Source organism: Amia ocellicauda, chromosome 20 (assembly GCF_036373705.1).
Source record: "Amia ocellicauda isolate fAmiCal2 chromosome 20, fAmiCal2.hap1, whole genome shotgun sequence".
NCBI lineage: Eukaryota > Metazoa > Chordata > Actinopteri > Amiiformes > Amiidae > Amia > Amia ocellicauda.
This window is the reverse complement of record NC_089869.1, coordinates 23,031,804-23,048,701: the sequence shown is the minus strand read 5'-3', so window position 1 is coordinate 23,048,701 and position 16,898 is coordinate 23,031,804. Positions and strand designations below refer to the sequence as shown.

General features: G+C 41.9%; 1 protein-coding gene across 4 annotated transcripts in view; it reads right to left on the bottom strand.

The window, feature by feature from the left end:
• Window positions 1-16,898, bottom strand: part of ptprea (protein tyrosine phosphatase receptor type Ea) — a 65,437-nt gene that overhangs the window by 17,378 nt on the left and 31,161 nt on the right. For all 4 annotated transcript variants that reach the window (XM_066692797.1, XM_066692795.1, XM_066692798.1 and 1 more), the window contains exon 3: window positions 563-640. In XM_066692797.1, coding sequence (XP_066548894.1) covers window positions 563-638 — 76 coding nt within the window. In that variant the 5' untranslated portion in view covers window positions 639-640. The remainder of the gene's footprint in view (window positions 1-562; window positions 641-16,898) is intronic.

Here is a 16,898-nt window from a genome sequence, read left to right as displayed (position 1 = left end):
TTTGATTATAGGCCTAAGCTGGGGCCTGGTTTAATGAGTTACTGCAGCTCTGTTGTGCCCCAAGCAGTAAATGTAGAAAATACAGATCTGTGTTTATTGGAAGTGTGGTGCTTCAAACCACTTGGTTGTTATTTCCAGATGAAAATGGTGAGGAAAACACTGGAGTTTTCACAGAACTTGTTTTTTTTCTGGTGTGTACCAGGTAAAAATATACCCCTGTACCCACTGGTCCCCTTTAATAAACACCCGCACACATCAGCTACCACAACATATAGTTAGAAAGAAAGTGGTGATTTAGAAAGGACACACACAGCTCTTTCTGTGCGCAACCTTCAGAAAAACAAACCCAAAAGTACTCAGACTTATTACTGAAACGTGGTTATTTATACAGAGCTCTGAATCTGGAAAATGCGACCGTTTCCTTATTCCCGCATCGGTCAGTGAGTCAAACACTTTGTGAATGAAATGGGTGCTTTTCCCAGCTCTGTGTCATTCGTTACTAAGACTGTGAGACGTAAACACTGGGCAGGATCACAATTACAGACAAACACAGAGTTCTTACCAAGAGTGTTGTTACGTGTCACGTTCTCCGCCACCACCGCTGTCACCCCCAGACACAGCAGGAGTGGGACCATCATGACTGCGAAGAGAACAGGACATCAATGAAAGAGTTCAGTGTACAAATTCTAAACAGATACGCATTTCTGTTCAAAATTAGAGTTACATTCAATACATCAGCAACTTAGCCTAATAGTTTACACCCTCACACTTGTGTTCAATAATATTCCATAATTCATATTACAGTCATAAAGAACATAAGACAGTGTCCAGTGGAGAGGAGCCCATTCGCCCCATCGTGCTCGTTTGGTGTCCATTAATAACTAAGTGATCCAAGGATCCTATCCTGTCTGTTTTTGAATGTTCCCAAATTGTCTCTTCAGCCTCTTCAGCTAGGGAGTTTGTTCAACTCTCTCTCTCTCTCTCTCTCTCTCTCTCTCTCTCTCTCAGTAGGACATTCCCTTCAGACCTGGAATAAGTCTGGTTGCTCTCCTCTGAACTGCCTCTAGAGCAGCGATATCTTTCTTGAAGTGTGGAGCCCAGAACTGTCCACAGTATCCAGATGAGCTCTAACTAGTGCATTGTACAGTCTGAACATCACTGCCCTTGTTCTCTATTCTACACTTTTGACAATATACCCTAACACTGTGTTTGTCTTTTTTATTGCTTCCCCACACTGTTTGGATGGAGAAAGTGAGGAGTCCACATTGACTCCTAGGTCTTTCTCATGCGTTACTTAATCTAGTTCTATTTCTCCCATAGTGTAATTATAGTGGACATTTTTGTTACCTGCATGTATTACCTTTGTATGCACTTTGAATTTCATCTGCCAGGTGTCGCCCAGAACTGAATATTATCTAAGTCCCTTTGAATAGCCTGTGCTGCTGAGATTGTATCTGCTGAGCTGCCTATTTTAGTATCATCTGCAAATCTGACAAGTTTGCTAACTATCCCAGAGTCCAGATCATTAATATAGATTAGAAAAAGCAAAGGCCCTAGTACTGATCCCTGTGGAACTCCACTAACAACCTCACTCCAGTTAGAAGCGACTCCTCTAATCGACACCCTGTTTCCTAGACATCAACCAGTTCATAATCATCTACTTACATTACCCTGAAGCCTACAGCTTCCAATTTGAGGATCAGTCTTTGGTGTGGAAAATAATCAAAAGCTTTCTTAAAATCTAAGTATATCATATCATATGTTTTCACATGATCTACAGCTGCAGTTGCATGTTCAAAAAACTCTAATAGATTAGTAAGACATGATCTGCCTTATCTAAACCCATGTTGACTATCTCCAAGAATATGATTTTCATAAAGATGCTCCTCTATTTTCTGTCTAATCATTTGTTTTGTCCGTTCACAAGCATGCTTTTAGACAAACCCTTAAGATAAAGAGATGTGAGACAATCAGATAAAATAAAATATTGCTGACTTCTCATTAAAACATGCTTTAACAGAAAAAGTATCAGACTGGGTTAGCAAACATGGAGGCACAATTATGTTTCACAGATGTTTAAAACAAAATTGTGACGGACAGGAGCTCACAGAGTGTTTGAATAAGGGTTCACAGATCAGAGCAGCTGAGGATCGGCACCTAATCTGGCTCAATCTCAGCTGGAACATGGTTTTAAACATCATGAAACGAGAACATGGCTTCTTTCTTTAACCACCGGGCTCTGTCTCGTATGGTGCACGTTCATACACAGTTCAGATGCCCAAAGCACAGCCCCAGAATACACACGAAGACCGAGCAAAACTCTGCTTCCTGCCAGAGGAACCGGGAAACAAAAATAGGGAAGTCATTTCTGATGTATTTTTGTTTAATGTAATAATTGCAATTACTGCAGATAAACTTACTGCAGATAAGTGCAAAACAAACTTATTAGTAAGCAATTCTTTGTTTTTTAAAGTGTTTACATGCTAAGCCTTTTCTTTTTGCTAAACGTCTGTAAGTATATTTTTAAAGATATCAGCTGTGCTGTGTCTCAGCGCGTTAATGCTTCCCCAACCAAACAACAACTGAGACTTCATTTTTCTGTGGTGGATTAACATTTCTGTGTTTCTAGGTTATGTTGTTGCCTGAATTAAGCCACATCTTTGACACACATGCTCTTACTACACGCTGTGAGGAACCACATGATCTCTGAGGACTGGAATCCCAGCACAAACTCAGAGACACATACTTGCCCTGACTCTGCTTGCATTACCGCTGACTCATTCGCTGGAGTGGAAAAGATCTGCTACAGGCGAAATACCTGAGCAATGCTTTGTGCTGCACCTTAATTTCTACAAATAATGCTTTGGATCAAGTTGCTGAGGTAGAACCAGTAAAGGTTTAGGTGTAGGTTTGCAGCAATAAAAGTATGTGCATTGATTATGCCACCAAATCCAATGCAAATAATGCAGTATAATAATTAAATGCACCAGTACTTGGTTTAAATTAAACAACAGCTGATATTTCTAAATTAGATTGACCACAGTTTCAGTATTTTTTCTGTCCAACATTTTTATCTCAAAGTAAAAAACGGTTTCAATGTTTTTCTGTTCAACATTTTTATCTCAAAGTATATATATATATATATATTAGAAATATATATAGTAGAGATAAAGAGGAAATTCATGAAGCATATATTTGCAAGCAAGCAATAAATGAACTTCCACTACAGCACTAAAACCAAAACCAAAACATCCAGAGTGCAATATCTTTCTGTGCCATAGGGGGGCAGACAAACCACACAAATAAAGTCATGCTAGCAAGTTTACACTTGGTAATACCAACAAAATAAGTCACCACAATATTCCTGATATTTATGATGATATGTTTCATTCTCGAGTGTCCTTTGGATCTAAGTGTCTCATTATTCCAACAAGATGCCTTGTGTTTTAGTAATAACCTTTAAAATAATCAATATCTTCTGCAGATTGACTCGATCAAGAATATAGAGCTGTTTTCAAGATATATTGCTGTGCTTCAGAGACACTAGATGACACAACCTTGTCGATTCATTTCCATTTTCTTTCCTACTGTAGACTGTGCAAGATTTCCTGGGGTACACATTTTAGACTGGCTTATAAAAATCCTATGTGTACAAACAAATGCATCCAAAGTCAGCATTATCAGGAACTGAAAAGAATCCAAGAAATCAAGCGACAGTGTCAGGAAATTCCCGTAACCCCAACGGTCAGGAGCGCCATATAGCCACAACAACAACAACAACAACAACACCGGGCTCTCAAATGGTGCCAAATGCCATCCGAGTCACCAGTCAGGAACACGATGTCTACCTCTCAGGTCCCACAAAAACACGAACCATTTTGCTCTCCTGTTGCGTCCTTCCTGCTCCAGAAAGGCCTGTATGCGGAATGTGTGATTGTCGTTTCATTTGAGTAGAAGAGATTTCCCACTGGATTTGTTGCTCTTCGTTTTGAGCGTCAGAATGGAAATACCCTCCCAAACAATTTGTATTTTTTAAATTGTAAGTGGTTGGGAAGAGGAGGCTGATTCATGGCCCGTTGCAGCTTGTTTGTTTATAGCCCCGTGTCCCGCTGGGAGAGCTGCTAAATGCTTTAGGAATGACCTGCATGTTGCATCCCTCATGACCTCATCACAATAGTCTATGCCTTTACAACAGCCTGGAAAATATGCAACCTACTATTAGGATTTCATGCTTCTTAACTATTCACACAGAACAAGAGAAATAGGGGGAAAAAACATCTTCACAGAAAGAATTAGACAAGCATGGTGTACCACTATCTAAGCTTAGAAACTGATAGTTTTCACTCTTAAAAGCGGTTATTGACAATGTCTTGCACAATGTTAATAACAGATGCAGTAGTAGCAGTACAAGTAAGAGCACATGTGGAAGCAGCAGTGGTTGAGTAGCAGGAACAAAATGAGTGATTTCTTTCTCTCTGCAAGTTACCGTTCTGACAGCACGGCATAAACGAAGCTGGTGTGCAGACTGTGCCCTGTGTGAGGCGGGCGAGGGCCCTGAAACACTTAACACCGTTCAAACATCTGTGACATCTCTGTGCGCTCACAAGCAGGCAGCCCAGGTGAATCATATTCACCGGGGCGGTTATTCAAATTCATCTTGCCGGCGGCGGAATCGTAATCAGTGCCGGTCCGTCGGGAGGCATGTATCCATCTCAGGTTCAGAAGGATCGACACTTCATGGGGGGAGTCTGTTTATATCCTCCCGGAGTGCCTTCTTTTAACAGCAGTGTGTAGTGGGAAAACAGTCCACCACAGAAATAGTCACTGTAATTTCAGCAAACGTCGAAGGGAAAGCAAAGAGGGAAATAGAAAGAAACATAGCTCTTGGAGCTAAAACTATATTATAATTCAGTATTACAACAGCAAGAGGCCAATAAAGGAGGAAGTGAAACAGATAAAGGGCAAAAATGGAAGAATCTTGGAAAACGAACAAGATGTGACACATGTTCTAAATGACTATTTCACAGAGGTTTTTACAAAAGAAAAGAAGGTTGACAATCAGTCCAGTCAAACCCTAAGAGAGATCAGGATAAATGAGGAGGAGGTACTAAAGGGACGAGCAGAATTAAAAACAAACAAATCACCTGGGCCAGATGGGATATTTCCAACAGAACTTAAAGAAATGAGGGAAATGATTTATAGGCCACTAACTCAAATATTGCAAAAGACACTTAGAACAGTGGATGTGCCAACTGACTGGAAGACAGCAAATGTCATACCAATCCACAAGAAAGGGGACAAAACTGAGCTCTCCATCGCTGCTCTAGAGGCAGTTCAGAGGAGAGCAACCAGACTTATTCCAGGTCTGAAGGGAAAGTCCTACTGAGAGACTGAGGAACTGAACCTTTTCACCCTGGAACAGAGGAGACTACATGGGGACTTGATCCAAGTCTTCAAAATCATGAAGGGCATCGACCACATCAAACCAGAGGAGCTTTTCCAGATCAGCAGGGACACACGCACCCGGGACACAAATGGAAATTGGGCTCCAAGGCATTCAAGACAGAAAACAGGAGACACTTCTTCACACAGAGAGGCGTCACAATCTGAACAAACTACCCAGCGATGTGGCTGAAGAGACAATTTGGGATCATTCAAAAACAGACTGGATAGGATCCTTGATCACTCAGTTATTAATGGACACCAAACGAGCACGATGGGGCGAATGGCCTCCTCTCGATTGGACACTCTCTTATGGTCTTATGTTCTTATGAAAGGAACAGAGACCAAATTGAGCGAGAAAGACAGAAAACATCATCCGATTCACAATGCGAGAGGGAAACGGATGCCTGTTTACCCCGAACGTGGTCTGAGAGTGTCAGATAGTGGCCTGCCATGCCCCGCTCTCTCCGGCCTGCTCGCCTGCTGAGCGGCGCTGACGGCTCACTCCCTGTCACTGCCGCTCCGGAGCACTGGAGGGCGTCCAATAAACACAGCCACTGCAGCGTTCACCCTTAAACCTCAAACAGCAGCCTCTAATGCACTAGTGACACGGAGGGAGTAGCCGTTGCCAATATAGTAGAGTAAATAAATTATGAGTCAGGCAGACAAGATCCCATTCACTCAGGACTGACTAGACCCTTCTCTTTGGCAGGTATTTTGTAAACTGATACAAGTTGTTCTTAACATCCATCCTCTGTTTCTATGAACTGTATCTCCCAAATTTCATTACCAAATAGGCAGTCTAAACACATTATTGTACATCGTTTACACCCACACCGATCGAACTGAAAACCAAGGTGATAAGGCACACTTACCTTTGTTTTTACTAACCACTCGATTTCCCTAATTTGTTGTCAACTGTCAATTTAACTGCATGGTATTTAGTCTCCGTCAGTGTTTCACGAGGGAAGCTCATTGAGCTCCAGGTTGGGGTTTATGGTCACAAGTGACCCGATCATTTCTGGATTTGGTTTTTCCCTCTGCCATGGAACGCTACATGTTGGCAAATGGTACAAAACGAAACTGGGTCATTGAGTATTTCTGTTTTTCACCGAGGCATTTGAACATAATTGTGCCCTCCTTTTTAAACCTAATTTGAGAGTATTTGCCTCGGGATTTCTGTAGAAATAACCCTGTTTCCCTCTATATATAAGACTCTCTTTTTGAGGGCATGAGCTGTCGATTTCCCTCCCAGAACACATTTTCAGTCAGTTTAGTCCGAGTGCAACGTCCTGAATATTGCTCGAGTTGGAGAGGAAATCTTCCGGATGTAGGATTGAGAAATGTAATAATGACACAAGGTAGTCACTGTGTGAAATACCTTTGTGGTTTAAAATCACCTAAAACTAACTGTGTAACTATGCATCAATATCTTTAATCCAATTGCTGCCTGGAGCGTTACATTTGTCACACTGTTTATACCTGGAATTGCTTTTAAAGAAATAAGTCTAATTTCTTTTAATTCCTGACGCAGATAAATGATAGCGATGGCCAAAACAGCAGAAATGCAAATGTCAAAGTGTGCGATATTTGCCTACAATATAAGTTACTGTGCAGGACTCATTAATAAGGAGGGCTGTACTCTGTGGTTTAGCACAGCGGTTTATATGCTAGTGAGAAACAGATGTGCAGACACATCAACCTCAGAATAAAAGATGACACATTAACCTCGGTGACACGCGAACAAGACCTTCGCAGCAACAGCTTCTGGGGCTGAAAACCAGAGCCAAATGGAGTCCAAACCCAGACTCACTTCCTACTCACAGGACAGATGAAATCAGAAGCAATCAGGCCTTTGGGACGGGTCCAACTTCCTCACACAGAGACGTGCTGATCTGGGAGGGGATATGCATCCAGTACCCCTGGCTGCCCCCCCACCCTTCACACACACTGTTATGGGTACAGCGGTTCTGTACAATCTGACTGGTTTGTCAGTCATGCCTTTAAAATAGCAGTTCCCTTTAAAAGCTTCCTTTTTCGTCCATTTTTCATTTACAGAAATTCTGAAACGAACACAGTGTCACACAACTATGGTGCACTGTGCACATTTTTATTCAGTTTTATCTACAGGTTCAATGTACAGGTTCTTGCCATAAAGAAAAGTTATCTATATCTATAGTATATCTCATCAGTTTATTTAGTTTTGAAGTTTGCTTGCACTGTTACGCATTGGGAGTCTAATTCCATCTCCAGTCTCTTTTTACAGAGAGGAAACAGGCTAATGCATATTTTCTCGCAATTCATCTAATAACTCGCAGTTATCAACCTGAAAAAACACGGCGGTCCGGTTCACCTCTTTTCCTGCTGGTAACCCTGGACCCGTCCACAGCTATTCTTCACAGGCTTTTTATTCCTCAAAACACAGTGAAGTCCAACGTAAAAGTCCTGTAGTCTTTGTAACCTTGGGTAAAAGCATCTGCTAAATAATAATAATCCTAGCAACGTTCAGCTATTTATAAATCTATTTAGATCTAAAAGGACTGCTTACAAATTCATAATTTACATTGCTTTTGGCCCTAGTAAAGATATTAAAGACGGCCTTCACACACAAGCGGGGCTCAGATTACATTGAACAATTATATTGTTAGACACATGATTACATGCAGTAGCAGTGTCTCCTAGAAACGATTCAGATAAGTAACTCAAACCACTGTCATCATTGTGCAGAAGATCCGAAAAACGACAACTTGCAAAGAACTCTCCTAAGACGCACGCACACAGTGCAGCGATAATGCATGTTTAGCAGCACCACTGATGAGAAAGAAAAACAAGTCGGATTTACAAAACTGTCTCTAAACAAATTACAGCATCAGGACTATTTGCCGTGGTGTTAAAAAGCGGTTGAATATGATCTGTTTTCCCTCAAGCCTCTTATACAGGAGTGTGTCTTTCTCCAGCCTTGGCTTCTGTGTGCAACACCGGCGTTCACATCCATCCTGTTGGTTAAAAGGCCATCAGAGTGATTTACATCCCTGGTGTCTCGTCAGCACTGCGACACGCAGGGGGCGTTAACAACAGCAGACCCGCGGCGCGTGAAGACGGCTCTCTCAGACATCGGGAAGCAAAGGTCAGCGGCTCAATCTGTATCAGAAACGCAGGAAGATCACGTGGGGCTTCATTAGTGAGCAGACTCTTATCTTGCGTATTTCCCCTTATTTATTTGTTTGTTTGTTTCCAGTTGCTGATTCAAAGAATATCTCCACCCCTCTACTGTACAACATCAAAGTCCCCTCAATCCTTTGAGCTTTTCAGACGTCTTTTCCTGTGAATGGGTCACTGTTTTTCTTCTGTTTTTGACTCTACACTCATACTAGGCCATTGCCACGAATTTAACATTCATTCAGCACAAACGGTCTTATTCCTACAGTAGCAAACGCCACAGCTCAGAATCCAGAATGGAAATTTCAAAGCTTTCAGCACTGAGACGAAAAATTAAATATGCCGATATATTTTTGCATCTACAGAGACCGACCTAAGCGGATACGAAAACTCAAAAGCTACTTAAAACTACCAACAAAAAACGTCTCGGTGAAGCCACACAAATGTAGATCACAATGACTCCGTCGTCCTGTGTTAAGACCCATTCAAAAAGCATGTCAAGACAAAAAAAAACAGTCGGACAATATATAATTCAACCAGCAGGAGATTTCTGCAAAGAGTTGTCAGAGCATTTCAGGGCCTTCAAACAGACCAGACTTAGAGCAGAAAAAAGAAACACACAGAAGGGAAAACTCATTAAAATGGCACTCTCAGACGGATGTTTTTTCTCTCCTTCCAAATCCTTATTATCGAGCCATTCAGCCTCATTTCCACACTGCCAGAGAGCACTTTAGAGTGGACCTGGGAAAGCATTTCTAGTTAAAGACGGCTTCTGAACTCCAATTCCCCCATCCTCCCTAAGAAAGCCTCAGTCTGTCTGATTTCAGAGGTCATTCAGCGCCGAGACGGATTTAGAAAGGAGGTATTATCCGTTTTCTGCGGAGAGGCGTTGAGAAATAACGTTCAGTGTGGCTCTTTCCATAATTTATTCTGTTATGATGTCCCCTGCTCACTTTTACACCAGGGTGTTCATGTATGGGCATGAACCACATTATTCACCTTTACTGGCCATCTTTCCACACCACACTCTGGGTGCCCTTGAATATCTCCCAACAAAACATCAACATGTTTGTTTTAATTCCTGTAATTCATCTGATAGAAACCTGTGTGAGTAGACAAGGGCTTTGGTCACACGTGAGGGAAAAAGAAACATTCCAGTAACAACAATGAGTGAAAGGAAAATTCCACCATTTATTTTTCCTTTATTCAGGAAACCTATTATATAACACTGTGTCAAAACAACCTGTTCAGCTATTAACTATTGATCTGACACTCTGCCTGAAAGATAAATACTGCATGGTAACTATTTCCCCTACCCTGCATTATTTAATAACTCAAGGCATTGTCCGCTTTATCTCCACAAGGGAGGCCTTGTCAAAGTGTTTTGTAGACTGTGACCAGTTGCTCCTGGCCTGCCATAGACTCTAGATTGACGCTGGCTGGACAGCAAGGGTTTAAAAAGCTGTAACAACTCCAGTAGCTGATATTTCGAGTTTGAATCTTCTTCACATCAAGGTACTTCACACAGTGTGGCTAGAAAAAGATATTTTACAGTGAAGTGAAGACTGACGAGAATTAAAAAACAGAAAGCTGCCGCACACTCGGGGGTCGTCTAATCCCAAAAGGCCGGTAATTATTTGCAGGGTAACTCTTTTAACCCCATCACCCTCCCGGCTGTCAGCGGGTGTCAGGGGTGAGCAATCATGTGGAATCAAGTTACAGCGCCGTGAAGGAAACCTATCGGCACACGTCGATCCCAGACGCAGCGGCAGCCGAGGCACAGCCACAATCAATTTATCGTTTACTCATTGTCCACAACAAAGATGTTTGTTTAATCCGTTTAAGGGGGATTAAGACTACGTTGCACAGGAGTGTCGGGTAGACCTGGGCGTGCATGTAGGAGAATTTGCTGAAGCTCCGGTAGTTCTCTTTCAGTAGAGAAGACTGCGTGTTGGAATTAGAGAAGTCCATGATCACGAGGCCAAACTGTAAATGTGAATGTAGCACTTGTGTGGCTATGTCTGAACGAACAATTGTCCCACTACTGAATTGAAAATGCGGCTGAAAACGTGACCTACTACAATCAGGGTCTCGGTTTTGTTGAGTTGTTGAGTTCAGAGACCTAACCGTACAACGGCAATACAATTAACCATGAATGAAATAAAATACAATTTCCTGGAGTGGAACACACTCTACCACAACAGAAAAGCCATCAAAGGTCAGTTCCTCAATGAGTTCCTTCGAATAAATAACACACCATAACACCCTGAATTAAAAACTAACCAAGCCTACTTCAGCAGGATACTGAATCTTCCCAGATTAAATATTTGTGAAATCGCTGCTGTGAAGTGGCTTTGATGAAAAGCACTATTTTATCTTTGAAAACATAACCATCATTTCAGCACTTCTACAACCATGAAGCAAGAGCAGCACACAAGAGGGTGGAGGGTTTCGTTTCGAAGGCACACAAAAAAGGGAAATCAGAACAATCGCATCTCCTCTAGCAAACGGCAGATACGCGTTTTTCATATATTTTCAGCAATCTGTTTATTGCACTTGTCAACATAAACAAACTGTCTGCATGCTTCATTTCCCTCAGACATTGACTTAATTACACTGCGCACACAACACACTGATGGAAATCCGACCGTGGGAATCTATTTTAATAAGATATGTATTCATTATTTTGTTCTCCAGTGCCACCAGGAGTTATCTTGTACCCAAGGACAAGCCGCATGCAGAACAAGGTATCTGCTCGACCCCACAGACACGCACAATCTCCGAGGACCGCACGAGTCATTGAAAGCACGACAGAATGCTAATTGTGGTCACTGTGCAACATGCTTCAGTGAATGCTACCGCTGGTAATAACTGTGAAAGAATAAATCAAAAAAGATTGTGACTTGAGAAGTAATTTGTTTTCTCCTGGGCGATGCTAGAGGATCCAAATTGTGAAAAGTTTCGGTTAAACAGTCACCGGTTTTGACCTCTGCTATGTGAAGTTGTTAATTGTGCCTTTTTTTTACAGTGCTACTGGGTGCTACAAGGCGTTAGATGTTAAAGACACAATCGCACAACCCTGCTGAAGCGAAGTGGTTTTGGGGCGTGTGCCTCACATTTAATTCAGGCCCATCATCTCATCGCATTACTCACGATGTGCAAAAATAACACTAAGGGAACGACTATCTCTTAAAAAACAAAACAAATCTTGATTTCAGCCAAATGTTTACAGCTGAAGATTAGATCTTTATTAGATTAGATCTAGATTAGAGGTCTTTAGATCTTTGTGGGGACCATCTGAACTCATTTACATTCGATTCACATTTCTGCAGCGCCGTGGGACCTCAGCGATGCAACGGTAATTATTCGCCAAAGTGAATAAACAAATAAAAAAGCACAACAAACCCATGACGACGCAGAACGCTTGACCTCTGCCTGTTTGAAAGCTGTCAGAGAATGATGGGTGATGTCTTCCCACTGAGGAACACAGCCCTAAATCTACCCTGATCTTGAGATTTACTGCATACAACCGTACCCAGCATGCATTGCGCCGCATGTGAGACATCACGAGGCAGAAAGAGGAGAGAGAGAGAGAATGTTTTCGGGTGTAAATCCTGCGTTTGCAGTAAGTATGACCCACAATGATCATTTCCGGTGGCGTTCGTGAGAGAGTGCTGCAGTATCATTCTCTGTTTTTATTCTCAGGAGGGGGTTCTGTCTATTTTTGGATACCCAGAAACAAATGTGAGATGACCCAAAGCTGCAGCTCAGGGCTAAGTGGCAGTCTCTGACAGAGAGTTTCACACAGACTTTAAGACTGTATTCAAAAACACAAGACAACGGGAACTTCCCTCCTCCAGGGCTGACAGAAAGAGATCTCTAATCTTGGCCAAAGGAGTGTAACGCAACTCCATGACACTTTGTTGTTATTCTTATTTTGAACGCGCTGCTGCTATCTTCCCCAAAACAATACGCAGGAGCCGATGAACAAGCTGATTATACGAGTGCTGAGGGGATTACACGTTAGGCTGGCGATTAAAATAAAACCCTGCCGTGCCGGCTCAGTAGAACAAACGTTGAGCTGCTGTGAAAACGGACTCGTCTGATTAGGAAGAGTCACTTCAATCTGCAGGAATTTGCACATGATCACAAAGGGACTCTTTAAAAGCATAACACACAAGGGTCCATGTCCATAAAAATGAGAGAAGAAGGGGGGGAAAAAAGCTGTCTATACTCATGCAACTCGATATACCACCGAAACATGTTAAGAAGCTGAAAACAACTGAGCGAGAAGCTTGCGATTAAGACTGTGACACAGACCGTGAATTCTCAGGTTGTGTCTGACGATGGTCCACTGAAGATTGACCTGTTTCCGTTCCTAGCTAGAAACAGTGTCAAGAGAGTTTTCTCAGCCCTCAGACACAACAGCAAGTGCTAGTCTCTTCCAGAGGCAAGACCAAGATGAGAAACTCAGCTAAGATGAAAGCGATTACCACTGGTAGCGATGGCAGGACCTGCAATGTGAGGTTTCGGAGCTGTCAGTCGGTTTGCAGTGAGGGAGAAGTGATGTCTGTTCAGTGATGTCTCTTCCAGTTTGACTACATTGCAGTGGCAGCCCTGATTATATATATATATATATATATATATATATATATATGTACAAAAAAGGATGGGATTTCATAAAGCGCTCTTGTATCTAGGCCTGATCTTTTCGTCAGCAACCAAACCCAACCCAAACCCTGGAAATGCACACCTTAAAGGAAGTGACTAAAAAAAATACCTCTTTGAATTTTTCTGCTGAGCTTCTTGGCTTTCAGGATATCGGCATATCAGCAAGTCCTTAGCACTAACAATCCTGACACCACATTCCTTGGGTAAATCATTTTTACAACAAATGACAACACAAAGCATCTGTTGGCCTCTCAGAAATCCTTGCCTGCATCATTTTGTCTTTCTATTTCAGTCTTTCACGATGGTGACCAGCAGAGAATATGTATTAAATACAGGAATGAGATCAGCCTGAGGAACATTTGAGGATGTTACTTATTTCTGATTTGTTTAATAGCACAGGCTTAATGTCTCACCCACTGTGTTTAAGTTGCCCTCAGCGAAGGACCTGGACACGGCTGACACTGCCGAAGTGCACACGTGTGTCAGTATGATGGATTGTAGGGTTTCGCGTGTTGAGGACATCTCAAAAGTAATCTGTTTGGGTTATTATCACCATTCTCCAGCGACCCCACCAACGTTTTCAACAAAAGGCACCATTTATTAAACCTCAACGATCACAGGAATCCCAAGACTTTGCTTCTCTTCTGCACATGAAATGAATGCATCCTTACAATCACTTGCATTTGTTGTAATTCGTTGTAAAGAAAACAAAATAACATGCTTGATTAATCAGATTTGCCTTGAATGCGCACCGTTTCACATGAAAATGTAACGCATAGCACATCAGAATCAAGTGTAATGCACCAGCATATCAATTCAATATTATTTCTGAAGCTGACAGACTTCTCTATGATATTCACAAACCACAGTCAGACCCTGAATACCATTTCCTCATCATCGGCGATATCATGTGATCCAGAGCTGCGAGTTTAAGAGGTTCAACCAATTGAGAAGCAACAACAAAAGTAGCCTTTTATAATCTTTCTAATCAAGAGCCCTGACTTTCCCTGCATTGAAAAACACCGACACCCTGTTTTAAATACTAAAATGTATTTAATATGTACTCAAATGTGTTTTTAATAGCATCAATACAATTACAGTGCAAATTTGCATAATTTTCTGTCTATTCAGATCATTTTCTGTTGCCTTTCTCTGTGGTTTACTGTGAATAATCTGTGAAAGATTTACATTAAAAAAAACATGACAAACACATACAAACTCTCAATTCTGTAAATAAAAATGATTTGGGAATGTTCAAATGTAAAGACTTGCAACTCAGTTTCTGTTTCAGTTATTTCTCAGCTGTGTGTGTGTCATTCTGGTTAATAAATACTTAAAAGAATATATAACTAACTAAAAAAAAAGCACAAACACAAACATCTGGAGGGAAGTAAATATGAGAGCAGTGAACCAAATGCTCAATGTATTCCCTGGAAGAGAGAAATTCTGAGCAGTAAAACTATCCGTTAATCTGTCGATCAATGGCTGAGCTACAAACATTTACAGGCGAGAGAAAAATTGCAAGAGGGAGGGCGACACATAAACACTTTCTTTTCGCTTTTATGGAAAATATTTTCTGGACGACTGGATTCAATATTACATTCAGATCATAATAATAATCATTAACATCATCATCATTATAATCATTCAGGCCAGTAATTGCAAGTTATGTGCTAAGCAAAGTGCGTCAGTGTGTCAACATTTGGGGTTCACTGACTGAATCTTCACAGTTTTAGGCGGAAGATTTCATGGAGTTTCATAAACAATATTCATCCAGTGAAATAAATCCCTAAATCACACGGTTTCCAACACAGGGGCTGGGGATTGTCATCTGCGTCTGTGGTTGACTGTCAGGGAGGTCCGAACGTCACGGTGACTCCGCGCCCGGGCTGACGTTTAGCTCCCGGCCAAGGCCATTGTGTTCCACACCGCAGATTTACAAACAGGATCCTACGGGAAACAGGATGTGCTGGATATCCAGGCTCTCGGCCGTGCCAGCAAACTGAGTCGGGGGCAGCGGGGTCCTGTGCGGGTAAACAATTCTGATGAATCATGGGTTAAAAATTTCTCGGTGGGGACGCAAGGAGAGGACGACACCTAAATCATAGAGAGACGGCAGCACAGATTCTCAAAGGCTGTTACACCTAGAATCAGGACAATGACAATTAGGCAAGACATCACCAAGAGGCTGATTTTTTTTTTTTAATGATCTAAGGATCCTGAATTAGTCCCAGGCTCTGGCAAAGGGCATATGGTGCCCGGTCAGAGGTTTGTTTTTGCCAATTGATTTCATTAACGGTCCAAGAAAAAAGCCACAGTGTCATTTCTACGAGTTCGATCTCTGAATAGTTTTAACTCCTCGAGGTTTCTCATCAGCTGTAGTTCGGTATTTCTGAGTATGCAGGACATACTTATTAAAACAGGGTAACAACTGATTGTGTAGATAGTATAGATCATATCTGTATATGATTATTATCGTTGTGCCAGATCTGCAGTAGCAGTTGGTGTTGCGAGATGGTGTCCGAGACCATGTGAACCATGACAGGAAACGCAGAAATAGTTCTGCCTTCACTTGAGTGGCCGCATGCATTTCCCCGAAGGTCTTGTAAGCACAGTGTGTTTTAAAACTGTCACACAATGCAGAGGCGCGACTCAAATTTACAGTCAGGACCAGCAGTGAACACTGTCTTTTATGAAGTTCCCTCTATGAATTATTAATGGCCGCCATAAAAGCCATAGCATGAAGAAAGGCTATCTTGCATTTTAGCATTTTAGTAGTATAGTATTATTATTTCTATGTGTAGTATATGTAGGTCTATGTTTGTTATTAAATATTCTCCTATCTCATAGGTCCTTAGCAATTACATAACATTCAAATATGTGTCTGGCTGAGATGGGCCTCCTTTGACTGTCAGAGCGATTGCAAATATATTAAAGTAGTACCAAAGATAGAGTGCGTCCTTCAACCCCTAATGACTTTGTTTGTTTATCTACCCAATTACCTCCTTGGTCAGAGATTCAGAAGTTGCTACTGCTCTCTGAATAAAAAAAAAACTCCCAGAGTTGAAAAAAAAACAGTTCCCCTCATCTTTTCCTGTCTTGATTAATGCTAACTCTCCTTCCATCGCCAGCGCTTGGACGGCCGCCGCTGGGATGTCTGATTTGGGTCACATCCACCATTCTTCCAAGGTTTTTCTTTGGAGTCTTTTTGTGCAACGCAAGCAAACGCGGCTGTCCCATCTGCTCCGCGATGCCGGCCGCTTCCTGTGCAGCGGGCGAGAGGGCCTTCCTGTGTTGAACCAGAGGGAAGCGAAACACAACACGATCCCAGAGCACGTCCCAGATCAGCCCCTCTCTGGCAACACACAGACTGCGTTAACCCTACACAATCAGTCGCCACAATTACTCAAAAATAAATCACATACACATTTAATAAACATCAAACCAAACCACACATTATTCCTGGGATCCCATTCCTTTACAATCAACAGGAACCAGAATAGGACGCTAAACTCAAGTTCATTTGGAGTAAGTTGGAAAGGCAGAACAAACATTGAGTGTTGAACTAATTAGCGTTTCTGGCTCTGTGGGAACTGTTCATAAAATACAAGTGGTTTGTGAGCAGG